Below are 14,482 nucleotides of genomic sequence, written 5' to 3'. Positions count from 1 at the left end.
AGTGGGGAATGGATAAGACCTTGAGGGTCTGGGAAGGCAGGGTGACTTGGGAGGGGGCCACGAGCACCTGGGACCCAGGTCTAAGGACCTGGGATGCTGGAGTCCTGGGGCTGGAGAAGTAATTTATGTTGTCTAAAGGGATTTATTTTATTTTATTAAACTTTTTGTTCTACAATAATGATCTTAGAATTTTATTTATTTATTCTTAAGAGGTGTGATCTCGTGTTGCCCAGCTAGTTTCGAACTCCTGGGCTCAAGCGATCCTCCCGCCTCAGCTTCCTGAGTAGCTGGCACGACAGGCAGTGGCCACCGTGCCCAGCTTGAGGGTATCTATAACCGAGGAAGCCACACAGAAGCCTCCTGCAACCCCAGAGCTGCGTGAACCCCGCATGTGGCACTGAGGTTGGGTGGGGACATCGGAGGGCAGGCCGGGGGGTGCTGTGAGCTGGGCACGGGGGACAGGGGGCTGATCCAAACTGGCCACGCACTGGACAGGTCAAGGAGGCTCGGGACATGTCCCGGGCCAGAGACATTCTTTCTACAAAAAGTCACGGTTGCCTGGTCTGTGTTTGTCAGTGAAGCCAGCTTGCTGTGCTGGTCACAAGAAACTAGACTAGAGTTGATGCCCCAGCAAAGGCCACTGTGAGAGGTGGCCAGGAGGGGGTTCCCTGAGCCTCTGTCCAAATGGGATGGCAGCAAATCAGCCAGTCAGAGCCTCTTTCTTGGGTGGTAAAAATTCCTTGTGTCTTCAGAGTAGGCAGGTCACTTGGCCTGGGGCTAACCTTGAGTGACCCTGAGACTGTGTCCTACCCCTCAGGAGGCCTATGGAAATGCCGTTTGGCAGCACTCGAAGAGGGTCCTCAAATAGATGCCGATGCCTCTTCCGTGCAAGCCCTGGGGTTCGTGGGAACCACCCGGCCCCAAGAAACAGGCTTGACAGGGCACAAGGGAGTAGATTTACCCTTGCCAGAGTACCCTGCCCCGCGTGGTGAGTCTGTCCCCCACACCTGGTCCTGGGGTCGGGCCCTGATGGAGTGTTGGTCTTGGGTTTCCCTCCCGGCTGCGGTGCAGACGCTGAGCAGTTCCGTGGGCAAAGGAACGTTGCTCCTGGCGGATAAGCCTCCAGGTGTGGCCACCGCGCTGCCCGGGGGTTCTGTGAGCTGGTGATATGCTTTTATAGCTCCCTTTTCCAGGTAAACAATCTGTTGTCTTACATTATTTGCAGCCAAGAAAGCTGATGATCTGATAGAGTTGTGAGGACGAAATGAGGTCATGGACGAGGACTGCTTGGCGCGGGGCCTGACAGGAGCTCGGTGAGAGCTCACAGCAGGGGAAGGGTGATGGGCCGGGAGCAGGGGACCTGATGTGACCTCGGACAGGGCACTCCTGGGCCTGGGCCTCAGTCTATTCTACACAATATGTGCCTGAGGAGATGGGAGGTTAGGGAAGGGGACGATGGCTTCTAAGACCCCCAGCCCCCTCAATTCCCATCTTACTCCCCCAAAGCCCGTGCTCTCTCCATTGCCCCATGGGGAGGGAAGTTGGGAAAGTTAAAAAATACCAAATAAGAGGAATTCACTTAAAATTTAAAGGAGAGATTTTTAAATTGAATTTTAACAACTTTCTATGTTTATCGGTAAGTTGAAACAGTAGATTGGAAAAACGATAGTCCTGGACATTTTTGTTATGTATTTTCCTTTTGCTGAATTAAAATTATTTTTAAAGTATTTTATAGGTATTGCCAGTATGCCCTGCATGAAAGCTGTGCCAATTTACGGTGCTACCACAGTTTCTACACACTCTTGCAACACAATGTTATCAAACTTTTTAGTATTTGATTTGGTAAGTAAACAAACAGTATCTCATCGTAGTTTTAAATTACATTTTTCTTATTATGAGTGGGGTTAAGCATCTTTTCACATGTTTAAGAGGTATTTCCTTTTATGTTCATGTTCTTTGCTCATTTTTCTGTTGGGTTGACCTTTTATGCATTGATTTATAAGTGCTCTTTATATATTAAGGAAACTAGTCCATTGTCTGAGTATGCCAGAAAAATTTTTGCACAGTCGGTTTAAAATTTTTTCTTTATGGTGTTTTATTCATGCAGTAATTTAAAAAATGTATGTTGTGAAATTTTTTCATTTTTTTAATCTTACAGACTCTAAGTTCACGTATATTAGAAAGGTCTATCCACTCCAAAATTATATAAATTTTTTTTAATGTGTTTCTTCTAGGTCCTTTTCTTTATATTGTATACATATGTCAAGTTTATTTATCCATTTTCCCGTTCATGAATGTTTTTGTTGTTTCCAAGTTTCTGCTAGTGAGTTGATGAACATGTATATAAGTCTTGGTGTAACTTGGTGGGTTTCACTGTAGGGTATTGTCTCAGGTTGGGTTCTCTAGGAAATAGATTTGGAGGTTTACGTGTAGGATACTCCCTGGGGAATGCGCTTTGAAGCAACACCTGTAAGGAATTGAAGGAAGCAGGATTGAGTAGAGGGAGAAGTTAAAATGCAACATAGTTACAAGAGAAGCCTCAGCTCTGAAGCTAGGATGATCCTTCCAGTTGTCCCAAACTGGGGCAAGAAGGCTTGGCCTTCATACTCCCAGATTGGACGCAGGCTGCCCTGAGGAGGGGTGTGCATGCCACTGGGTGAGGCAGCCTCCTTTGGCAAGGGCAGTGCCCTGAGAGGAACTCAGCTGTGAACTCAGCTCCCCAGACGTGGCAATGAGTGCCTGGGTCCTGAGAGGTGGCAGCTGGGCCGTGCCCCACAGCACCCACAGGTGCATCTTAATAGGAAAATGCAGGGTAACAGAGTGTGGGCATCTTTGCTAGATTTTCCCCAATTGTTTTTCAAATTGATTGGACAGTACCAACGTCTCCCTTCTGCAGTGTATGAGAATTTTCACTGCCTTCTTCCTTTCCATGGTTTCTATGTCGTGGCCTCCCTGGGCTATTTTCCGGACTTCTACAGAACCTTCTTGAGGTGCGAAAATGATCTCTGCCTGTGTCTACTCTGTTTTTTAACTCATTGAGGGTTACTTTTTATAGATGTTCCAGGCACTCCTTTTAAAATGTTTTTTTCCCTCTTACAAAGCAAACTATTCCTTTCTTATGTTTTGATTTCTTGTTTATATTTCTTAATAATATAAAACATTTACTTCCTATACAATAGTCGATAGTTTCATATTTTTCGAAGTTCTGGGGCCCCAATTTCACTGGTTACATCTATTTATTTCACGCAGGCTTGTTCTTCCAGTCTGCAATTTTGTGGAAATCCTGTACTGGCTGTAAGTGGCCTCTAGGAAGGCTTCCCAGGGATATTACCAACCCTCTTTTCCCCCTTTCTTTCTTTTTTAAAAATAAACTCAGAATAATTTTAAGCTTACAGAATTATTGCAAAGATAGTATCTTCTCATTCTCTTAAGATTGCCTTCTTTTTTATGCTTGATTCATTTGTCCTGAGCATCATTAAAAAGAGGCCAGGTGACCAACTATTGTCCCCAAGGCCTTGCTCACGGGGGGCAAAGCAGGGATCCTAAGGCTGTGGATGGAATTCTGGCCAAGCCTCTTCCTAGCTGAGTGACCGCAGGCACACTCCCTGGTCTCTCATGTGCTTCCTTGCCTGTAAAACGGCAGGTGGTAATTTTTACCTTAGAGGGTTGTGGTAAGGATTCGCGGTGATGCATGGCACACGATGGCTGCTTAATAAAGGATAGCAATTGGTGATAGTAATAACAGGCACAGAGTGACACGATGCCCTTTGCAGAAGCCAGGTAACAACTGAAAACTGGTCCTTAGCCTCAGCTCTCTGCACTGAGTGAGATCTATTAAATAGTTATTTGATATCCTATATTCTTACCTCTTCCGTGCTGGGGAGAGGATGGGCCTTTAACTGAGACATAGCCTTTGACTATTTTTCTCCCATTTGATAGTGTGGGAAAGGATAGGGAGATGAGAAAAATAAACCAAGTAAACCAGAAGATTCCATTACAAGTATCAGATTCCATTACAAGGATCATCCCAGTATCAGAGAGGCCCCTGTTCCAAGCACTCCTTCTGTGCCTCCTCCTCTTTTCCTCCTGTTCCCCTGGGCAGTCGTCTGGCTGAGATGAACCACATAGGACCTGGGAGTTCAGATTGCTCTGCCCAGCTGACCAGCAAAGAGAGAAAACAGAGAGGCAAGTGTCATGTGTGACCATCACCATAAGCCTGCCTGGGATCCCTCACCTTGGGGCTGGTGTTTGTACTTGGTGCTAGGTGGTTTGCCCGCTGGCTCTTGCCTCATTTCCTACCCTTGCTTACGCTCCCCTGTACTGCAGGGGTGAGGAGTCTGCAAACTGCACCTCCTGGACTGCCGTACAGTTGGTCCCCACACCCTCCAACGGGAGGTTTCGGCGACAGACTGAAAGAGAAGGAAGGACTGCACCCCCACCCCAAACTCCATGGCACAACTGGCAGGAGCAGCTGAGTTCCGGCTGCAGGCTTCTTGCTTGGGCGGCGGGGGTCCAGGGGCAGCAGCGCGGTGGCCGCGGGCACTCTAGCAGTCCCCTACGCAGTCGCTTTGTGAACTCTGGCTCTGCAGTTAAGGCGGCAGGTGATTTCAGTGCGTGTTCTAGCACGGTGGCCCCTGAATGACACTATTTGCCCGTCTAGCCCTGGAAGTGAGATGGGCTCCCGCACTTGATCATCTCCGGTTGACTTCAGTTCCCCCCTGTTGATCTTTCGGTACTTTCAACGCTTTCGTAACAATTCCCTGGAGTAAGTTCCCCACCTGGAAGTATTTAGCAGGTTTTGTTTTCATGACTAGGCAAACACACACCCCGTAACATACCCTGACCGGGCCTCACGCTGCGAACAAACCCTTGCTGCGGGGCTGGGCTCGGCGGAGCCTGTGAAGATGGCACCCCTGACAGTAAAGGACACCGGGGTGTTAGCTAAGGTGAGGAAAGCCCTGACCTCTTGTGGGGGTGACAGTCTGGCTCTGGTGATCGAGTCCTGCGTACCGTGCAAGGCCTGCCCAGGGCGCGCTGCCGCCTCCGGGGGCCTTCGTGTCCCTCCCAGACCCCCGCGCACTCCGCCCCATGAGCGCCAGGGCGCCACACAGCCTTCTGAGTGCGCGTGTCCTCTCCCCTCATCCCTGGGACTCTCTCTGCAGGGGAGGGATAGCGCCTTCTCAGTCCTCCGCAGCCCCGCGGGCTGCCACACCGTGAGCAGAGCAGGTGAGGGGAAGGACCCGCAGGACCCCAGACGCCCCCCTGCCCAGCCCGGTCCCCTCCGTGCACTGATGTGCAGGGGAGGGATCCAGTCAGCCCCAGGAAGAACATGCAAAGGACTGAGTCAGTCTAAAGTCAACTCCTAAATATTTAATTCCCGTTTATTTAAAGTCTCGTCAGTCTGTGTACACTATTTATATTAAAAACGCAGGAAGCTGGGGCTCCTAGCAAAAATATACATTTCAGTTTTGGAGATTGTTCAGACACTGAGAAGAGCTGGATCCTCAGCACCGGAGCTGGGTCGGGGAGGGGAGGGCAGGCACAGCCGCTCTCCCTTCGCAGCCTGGCCTGAAAGGAAGCACCCCCAACCAGGTGGGGGCAGAGGGAAGAACTGCGCCAGGACAGCTTGATCCTGGGCCACGGAAGGCCACGGCGCTGGAGGGGCAGCAGGGCATTTCCCCCCAGAGCCGCAGTCAGACGCGACGGCTCCTTGGGAAGGAGCAGACAGGACCCAGGTCTCCCACCACCTTGCTCCGAGACCCCAGCCAGTCCCTCACCCTGCAGCCCGGGTAGGCTCAGACTCGGCACTCCAGGTTGTGCACCAGCCTCTACTTTGAGGCGAGCGCACCTCCACCTGGGAGCCGGGGAGGCCAGGGGCCAGAGCTGTGGAACTGCGCTCGGCAAGGTCCCTGGTCACCAGAGGCTATGCAGGCGAGTTTCAGGTGACCAGCTGGGCTGAATACAGGGGAAGGGGAGGGCAGCAGAGCCGTGGGGACAAAGGATGTCAGAAGGAACAGGATCAGTTTATCCCTGGCAGCTCCCGCTGTGAGTGGGTGCCGGGCGACTCAACAGGACACCCATGCCCACCCAGAGATCCGGCCGGGCCCCGGGCAGAGGGGCGCAGCTCTGCCTGCCCACCTGCAGGCCTCTCTCTGGGCACTCACTTGCCTCGGGGAAGGGAGCGGGGGGCGCAGAACCTGCAGGTAAAGTGATTTCAGTGCTTGCGGTGGGGGCTGGAGGCGCAGCTCCAGGGAGTGTGTGGGGGCCTGAGCTTCAGCTGAGCTGGCTAGAGAAAAGAGGGTCGCGTGGAGGGCCTGCCCCAAGCTCTCCCTGGCCTGTCACCCCGGGACTCACCATCCCAGTCCTGGGGGCAGATTTAAGTCTGATGCTTCCAACCACCAACCTCCACCTCCCTCCCTCGAGACTTGCTCCTCTTCGACAGGGGCACGGGGTCTCCTCACCGGGAGGGACCCTGCCTCCTTCCAGGCCAGGGGGCTGCCCCGCAGCGGCCAGCGCAGGGGCCATCAGCGACACTGGCCTGGGAAACCAGTGTGAAGAATGGAAGGATGCTGGGTGCCAGCAGGGCTGGGGGTGCTGCTACAGTAGAGCTGGTTGGGTCGGGGGACGGGGGCAGCCTCAGAGGGGCAGTGACAATCTGGGGGAGGTGTCGGCTCTCAGCCTAGGCCCCTGCCCACTGTCCTCCATGGCAGGGGCCCATGACTAGGCTGCTGCCATCAGTCCAGGCCATGCTCGGCTTCCCGGGGAAGCCAGGCCCAGAGAGCTTAGTGTTTCTTTGGATGGCTCAAGTCTTTTGCTGTGCAGACAGGAGACAGAAGAGAGGCCCTAAGCCTGCAGGCGCAGTGACAGGGCAGATGGCGGCCCCACTCCCTTCCGCTCCTGGGGAAAAGGTGTGCAAAAGCAGAGGTCCCGTTCTATGCTGCTGGTGAAATAATACAAACTGTTTCACAGAATGAGAAAGAGGGACAGACATGGGAGTGGGGACTGAGAAAGGGAGGGCAAGGGAGGAAGGAAGAGGGAAACCTGAAGAGAAAGGAAGAAAAAGAACAAGGGAAATTAGACGAGAAAGAGGAACTGAGAGAGAGACCACGAAGACAGAAGAGTTGGGTGAGGAAGGGAGAGGGAGAAGGAGCACAGGGAGCCAGAGGCCGTGGTTCCGCTGCCCCAGGCCAGGCCGTGTGCTCGTGGGCTGGTCAACAGAAAAGTCACATGCGGCCCCTCCACGCTGGCCCCACTGGAGCCTGCAGGGAGGCCCGGGCGCCGCCCCTCAGTACATGTCCTTGTAGATCTCCTGGAGCAGGGGGTGCAGCAAGGTCTCCGTCTCGGTCTTCTTGATGCGCTGCATCATCTGGGCGTGCTCGGTGACCAGCTGCCGCAGGTCGGCCATCTTCTGCAGCAGCTTGGGGAAGAGGTACTGGGCGTCGGGGTGGTTGGCCTGCAGGTGGAACTCAAGGGCTCGCAGGATGGTGTCCTGGATGGCCTCTACCTGTGGCACGTTCATGAGGCCTGGCCGGTCTGCGGGGACACAGGGCACGTGAGGGGCTCAGAGAGGCAGAGGAGCTCCCCCTGCCCCCCCGCGTGGTGACTTGGCCCAGAGGACAGCAGGCCTCCTTGGCTGTGACAGAGCCCTGTCCTGTCAGTGATGGCTCCAGAGTTTTCTGGTCCCTTTGCCCCTGGTCTTGGCCCACTTCTTTTGTTTTTGGCAGTAGTTTCTTCCCCTGAGTAGAAAGAGACTCGATGCCTGGACTCAAATCCCGTGTCTGCCACAGACTATGGTGAGGCTACGGGCAGGCCACTTGGCTTCTCTGGGCTCCAGTCTCCTCATCTGTAAAACGGGATAGTAAAAGCACCTCTTCTACAAGGTGGTGTGAGGATCAAAGGAGTTACAAGCCATGAAAAGGAACTAGAACAGTCCCTGTGCCACTGTTAGTGTCAGAACTTGAAAAATGCATGGAAAGTATCAAAAATTTCTCTACTATTCAGAAATAGCCCCCTTTAGAGGGTCTATTTCTTTGCGGTGTTTTTCTATCGCTACCTCCATCTATTGACGTCACGAGACGGAGCTTATCCTGCGTGTTCAGGCAGTTCCTTGCGTGTGCCACTGCTGTCACCACGTGGACACGTCCTCCTGCTGTCTAAACTCAGGCCTGATGCCCTGCAGCGAGGCCAACCCCCAGGGGACCGGCTGTGTGGGGCTGGCCCACCTGCCCTCCCTCACTCACCTCCGCACAGGATGATGGCTGCGATGAACAGGGCCAGGTCACTGTCATCAAGTTCCAGGGCATTGAACTTCACGGCAAACTCGAACTTGGGCTCAATAATGTCACTGAAGGGCTTGCGGAGGCTTCGCAGGAACTCACGAGTGACAAAGCCACTGCCGTTGGCCACCAGCAGCCCATCCTTGTTGACAATGGAGGCCAGCATGGCGAAGATGGCCTCATGCACGCCGTACTTGAGAAGGGTCACCTGGTCGTTGAGGAAGAGGCTGCTGAAGCTGGGGATGCTCTTGGCGAACTCGGTGAGCTCCCGCACGGTCTCCACCGTGGTGCACTGGCAGCGGTAGAAGACGTGCACGCTGATCTCCTTGTAGGGTGGCGGGCCGTTCACCAGCTGCTTCCACACAAGGCCCTTCTCTGCCTGCCACAATGTCTCGATGTCGTGGATCACAAAGGGCTGAAAATCAGGCCCTGTTAGAGGTGAGGCCTCAGGGGACCCCCGCCCTGTGCTCCCCACAGCTCCTGCCTGTACCATGAAGTTAGGGGAGTGAGGAGGCCTGGCTCTCCCCGGAGTCAGCAAGGCAGCAGCAGGGCCCAGAGCCCAGGATGCTGCCAGGCCAAGCAGTGACACTCACCGCCGTGTGGCTGGCTTTGCCAGTGAGGATGCTGCGGGCCTTCTTTTTGGTCATGTTGAAGTTTTTCAGGTAGGCGTTGTAGATGTGCTTGGAGAAGGCCTTCAGGTCAGCCACCTGGGGGTTGTGCTGGCTCCCCTCGTTTGCCGTCAGCCCCGCCACCAGCTTCCTCTTCTCTGCCTCTGGCATCCGGCCAAAGCGGATGGCTGCACAGGGAGCAGGGACAGTCAAGGAGCCCAGGCAGGGCCAGCACCTCTAAACTCCCCATCCCTCTACAGGTGCAGGGGCAGAAGCGGACCTATCTATCCTTCCTGAGCCCAGGGTCCTCAGAAGCTCTAGAGTCGGCAAGGTGGGACTGTTGCACGGGCCCCCGAGAACGCAAGCTCCACAAGGGCGCGGATTTGTCTGCCTGGTCCACAGTGCCCTGCACATGGGGCCCTAATTAAGTGACTGAGCTACTCTGGCTGAGAGGCAGTGCAGTGTGGAGGTGGGGATGACAGTATTGGGTGACAAAGGCCTGTGCCTGAGTTCCAGCTCAGCAGCTTACTAGCTGCGTGGCTTTGGACAGGCTATTTCACCTTTCTTTTATAATCAGAAACATGAGGCTAATATTCCTTAGAACTTACTGTGTTGTTGGAATAATTATACAAGAGTACTCACATAGCAAGTACTCAAAATTGTCATCAGCAGTTAGCAGGATATGAATGCGGCTTCTCTCAGAGTAGGAGCGAGGGGAAGGATTCCGTCAGCCCTGAGATTTCCTAGGAAATCCCTTGGAGCCACCCAGGGAATGGGGTTAGGGCAGATACAGACTGAAGGGGAAGGATCAAACCCCAGACCTGTCAGTCCCTATCAGCCAGGAAGAGCCACAGATGAAGGGGGCTTGGGTCCTGTCACCCTCTAAGATACAAGACAGTTAAGGCATCCCTGGGTAAAAGTTTGGCCAAGCAGCTGACCCATCCATAGAAATAATTAAACAGGAGGCTCTTCCCTATTCTCTGGCTCCAACCCAGAGGGGTAAGGTGGCGGGGGGTGGGCTTTGCAACATCCTACCCTAGGGGTCTGAAGACAAGAATCTGGGAGGCCTGGAGCACAGGGCAGAGAAGGCTCTGTCCCCTGGGAGTGGCTGGTCTCTAAGAAACTCCTGCCTGGCTCCTGGCAACTGACATGTGGCCACTTACTAGTGACTGCCCCAAGCCTGGGGCCCCCAGTGGATGCCGGGCAGTCTGGGCAAGCGGCAGGTCTCAGGCTCCAAGACCTGGGGTCCAGATCGGCAAAGTCAACAGCAGACACCCAGTGCTTACTGGGTGCCAGGCACCGCGCTAAGGTTGCCCGCTCCGGGCTGCACTGGGTGCTCCCTGAACCTGCTTTCAGGCCACGTGAAGCCAGCACCCATGCGACTCGCCCTGGTCACTCTCACCATTGTGTGACATGCCCAGTGCCAGGCATTTCTGGAAGCGGCAGTACTGGCACTTGTTGCGGTTCTTCTTCTGGATCTTGCAGCTCCGCTCACACTTCTCGTACTCCAGCTTCATGCGGATCGTCCGCCGGAAGAAGCCCTGAGGGACCGGGGACAGGCGAGGAGAGAGGTTGAGAATCCTGCTCTGCCCGCGGGGTCATGCCCAAGGGCCTAATTATCATAAAATTTGGAAATAGTGGGAAAGTTTCTGGAGGGGAGATGGAGAAGAAAAGTAAATAACTCTAAAACTTCTAAAATAATTAAAATCATCCTTAAATGATTTATTTCAATGCCTAAAGAAGTCTTAAAGCTTGTTAGTTTGGTAACATAAAACTGTATCATGGTTAACTTGATTTGTTCATAAATGTATTTGGTTCTGTGTATTTTCCAGGTGGTGGTTTAATAAAATAATTTGTGAAATTTGGATGGTGTGAAGTTAGGAGGCAGGGCTTAGAAGGATCACTGGAAAAGGAAATGTCATGGCTTCCTTTTTTCTCAGCGTCCGCTTCAAGCCTTGAGACACAGGAGACTCTGGCCTCAGGCAGGAAGACGCTCAGCCCAAGACCCTCGTTCAGTCCTGCCTGCCTTCCAGAGCCTGGTCCCAGGGGGCGCCACCGCCCACAGAGCCCAAGTGAGGGCCTGCGTCAGCCCGGCACGTGCCCAGCAGGGCAGGTCTGACAAGGGAACCCCTCCTCTCCTGCAGGGCCCAGAGCTGAGGCCTCGAACAGGGTCAAGGGCCTGGCTGCCTCCTGGGCAGGAATTCTGCAGTGGGTACTGTCAGGGCCCCAGCCCTGGCTGGGCAAAGCCTTTGTGGCAGGTCAACTCCCCATGTGACCATGACCTCCAGTGGCCAGCCCCCGCCCCACAGTCCGTACCTTGCACCCCTCACACGCATGAACACCATAGTGGAAGCCTGAGGCCTTGTCCCCGCACACCCGGCACTCCATGTTGAGGCTGCCACACGAGGCCCCGTCACAGCCCATCTGCAGCTGGTCCAGCAGCGAGGGTGGTGAGCTCTGGGAGAGGTCTGCGGACACACGACGGAGGGCGGCTTCACTCTCTGCTAGGCCTGGGAGCCGGGGTGGGAAGAGCCCCACAGCTCTCGGCTCAGCCACCTAAGAGCTGTGTGGCTTCAGGGAGTCAACCTTTCTGAGGAGCAGTTTCTTCACCTACAACATGTGGTAAATGACAGCTTCTCTGGGAGGACAGGCAGAGTCTCCAAAGCATTTCATAGCCTGACACACAGCAGACGTCCGATACATGGCAGCCATTACTACCTGGGCTGAACTCAGCCATGGGGAGGAGGGCGGCAAGGGGGCCGGAGCAGACAATCTCTGGACACTCCTGGGAAGCAGCTATCCTGGTTTCGAGGCTGCCACTGTGCGAGCCCAAGAGGAGCTGTGTGAAACGCGCCCTGTGGAAACTGCAGAGGCGCGGAGCTCTGCGCGGCCCGCCCCCCGGGAAGTCCTATTCCTGCGTGGACTCCGGGAACGCGGCGAAGGACTCTCAAGCAGCACGAATCCCCACGGAACTTCTTGCTTGAGCAGAAAGAGTGTAGGTGTCAGTCGTATGCATTCATATTCAAATTCACTGAATTTCTCCAAGTTTTTTCTATTAAATATCAGATGTTTGAACCATGGTGTTGAGGACATCAGCAAGGAAAGCAGCTGGCTATGGCTAAGACCCCAGGACATACGTGCTGTGCTAAGACTTAGAAAGCACCGCTGGGATTCCCTTGTGACTCTCTCCTTTGGACACTCAGAAACGAGCTCTTCCCCTTGGAAAGGGGACCTGACTGAACCTTGGTTTCCACGCGTCCAGTCCGTGCCAGTCTCACGACCCCCCGTGCTGCCCGTCCTGCCTCTGCTGTGATGGCCTTCCGTCTCCGCGCCCTTCTCTGATGCCTGAGCAGGTGCCAGATCCCCAAACCAGAGAAGCAGCCGCTTCCAACAGGAGGCACCTCAGGAGACGCAGGGCACGGCACTGAACCCAGACTAGCATTTTCCCTGCCTGCTGTGCCACCTCCCTGCAACATGGGCCAAATGACCTTGACTTCCCCACCACGGTAGGAACCACCACCACTACTGTCCAGAGTGCACTCCGTCCCTCCCCCACTTTTCTCCCCCTGTTCCTCCAGGTCCCCTTTGGGTCACAGGAGTAGCAGCAGGAAACCTCCCTTCGCCATCCTGGCCACAGGAGGCGGGGGGTACAAGTAGCACCCGACTGTGACAGAGGACCCAGTGGCCTGTTCCCCTCCTGGCTGGAGAGTTTAGGGGTGATACAAGTCCTGGTTCCGAAAACATCCTGTCCTGTCCTGGCGCCTTAGCTCCAACTTCAGTCATTCCAGGGAGTAAAGCTGGCCCCCTCGGCTCACAGACGGGAGAGTAGGCTCCCTAGATCTCTTGGGCCTGACAGGGCAAAGCTGTGCCCTGGGAACGTGAAGCCACTCTGGCCTCCTCAGTAGCCTTTGTCACTGTCTGACGTATCCTATGTGTGTGTCTGCACATTGCTGGGCGCCATCCACTAGACGTAAGAGCCACAAGGGCAGGAACCGTGTCCAGCGGGGCACTGCTGTGGTCCAGCACCGAGAGCTGTGCGGGGTGCTGGGCTCGCAGCCGGCAGGCACTGGCTCTGCACAGTCAGCAGTCCGCAAGCTGCCTGCGTGTCCTGGCCTCAGCACCAACTGGCTGGGGGGCTGGGCAGGACCTGCCGCTCCTGGAGGCATTATAGCAGGGACAAGAAAACCCACAGCACCAGTTGCTGGGAGAAACCCTTTGTGGAGACCTGCACAGACGCTGGGGCGCAGGTTTCCTGCACTTCCTCCTTTAACCCCAGCAGTCTGCGCATGGTCGCTTCGTGGCACTTCTGGTAACCAGTGTTGTTTTTGTGGCTTACATGTCTCCTTCCTCTGCTAGACTCAGCACATCTCTGCTCACGTTCCGGCTGGATCTTGGGGCCCACCGCCACCGCTGCATCAGTGACCCATCACCTCAGATTATTCGTATCCCCTGGGGGTGTCTTCCTTGTTCTCCCTCACGGCCCTGGAAGGTCAGCAGGTGTCTGGTGATTTGGTTGCTGCTGGCACTGCCAGCCTCTCTGTTCATTCAACAGACATTTGATGAGCACCTGCTGTGTGCGGGGCACGACCCAAATTCTGCCCTCAAACAGCTGATACAAGAAAGAAATAAGAAAACTAGAATGCAAGATGGAGGGTGGCAACGCCAGGGAGGGGCAGGTAAGTGGTGCAGGGTTTTAGAAGGAGCCATCACCTGTGCAAGTGGCTGTCAGGGAAGGTGACCGACCCTCTCTCTGAGCTCAAAGAAAGGTGAGCACTCGGGACGACTTCCAAGTTGGCTTCCAGGTGCTTAGAAACAGCAGGCACGGTGGGTGAGAACATGACTGAGGAGCTACGCGGCCTGAGTTCAAATCCTGGCTCCACCATGTCCTAGCTAGTGGTCCTGAGGTAAGAGCCATGTGTCCTGTGCTCAAATCCTAGCTCTGGCCTCCGGGCCTCAGCTTCCTCCTCTGTAAGGTGGACATGGTAGCAGTATCTCAGAGAGTCACGGTGAAAAGCAGAGGAGTTAATACAGAGAGAGCTCTCCCCACTTGGAAGTGCCGCAAATACATCAGCATTTAGGGTGCTGCTGATTAGGGCGCTGCGATTCTGCAGTTCCCAGCTGTGTGCCCCCACAGGCAGGTGCCATGCTTCCCCCTTCTCCTGGTTATGCGCCGCTCTTCGCCAGTGGCCTCACAGAGACCCAATGTGGTGGTGGGGGGTGGTCTGTGCATGTGAGGCCAGGAGAGCCCCTAGAACAAGACCTACTCTCCTCTTGCCTCTCCTGTCCTGCTGCTGGCCTATGGCCCAGGTGTGTTGGGACCTCCGGAAGCCCTGGAAAAAGCCAAGAGGCCTGAACCCCACTGGCCACTCGAGGTACACAGAGCTGTGGACTGTGAAGAGAGACTCGGCAAGTGTCCAGAGGGTCCCCGTTGGGAATGAGTTGCTAAGTGGGCTGGGAAGAAACAGGCCCAGGGCAGTGAGGGCCAGGGCCCTCTGGGGAAGTCCCACCCTGAGTGGTAAACGGGTGTGAGCTGCCTAACTTGGGAGCATCAGGGAGGCCTCTGCGAGGACCCACAGTGGCAGGGTAATGGGAAAGTGC

The 14,482-nt window shown here is 54.8% G+C and overlaps 1 protein-coding gene across 1 annotated transcript in view; it reads right to left on the bottom strand.

Moving 5' to 3' along the window:
• Window positions 1-6,975: 6,975 nt before the first annotated feature.
• Window positions 6,976-14,482, bottom strand: part of PPARD (peroxisome proliferator-activated receptor delta) — a 68,309-nt gene continuing 60,802 nt past the window's right edge. Inside the window, exons 3-7 of the mRNA XM_012646651.1 lie at window positions 11,201-11,352; window positions 10,287-10,425; window positions 8,870-9,072; window positions 8,241-8,691; window positions 6,976-7,533 (exon numbers count right to left, since the gene is read on the bottom strand). Coding sequence (XP_012502105.1) covers window positions 7,286-7,533; window positions 8,241-8,691; window positions 8,870-9,072; window positions 10,287-10,425; window positions 11,201-11,352 — 1,193 coding nt within the window. The 3' untranslated portion in view covers window positions 6,976-7,285. The remainder of the gene's footprint in view (window positions 7,534-8,240; window positions 8,692-8,869; window positions 9,073-10,286; window positions 10,426-11,200; window positions 11,353-14,482) is intronic.

This window comes from Propithecus coquereli, unplaced genomic scaffold, assembly GCF_000956105.1.
Source record: "Propithecus coquereli isolate 6110/MARCELLA unplaced genomic scaffold, Pcoq_1.0 Scaffold248, whole genome shotgun sequence".
NCBI lineage: Eukaryota > Metazoa > Chordata > Mammalia > Primates > Indriidae > Propithecus > Propithecus coquereli.
The sequence above is the reverse complement of the archived record's forward strand: the minus strand, read 5'-3'. Positions and strand labels throughout refer to the sequence as shown.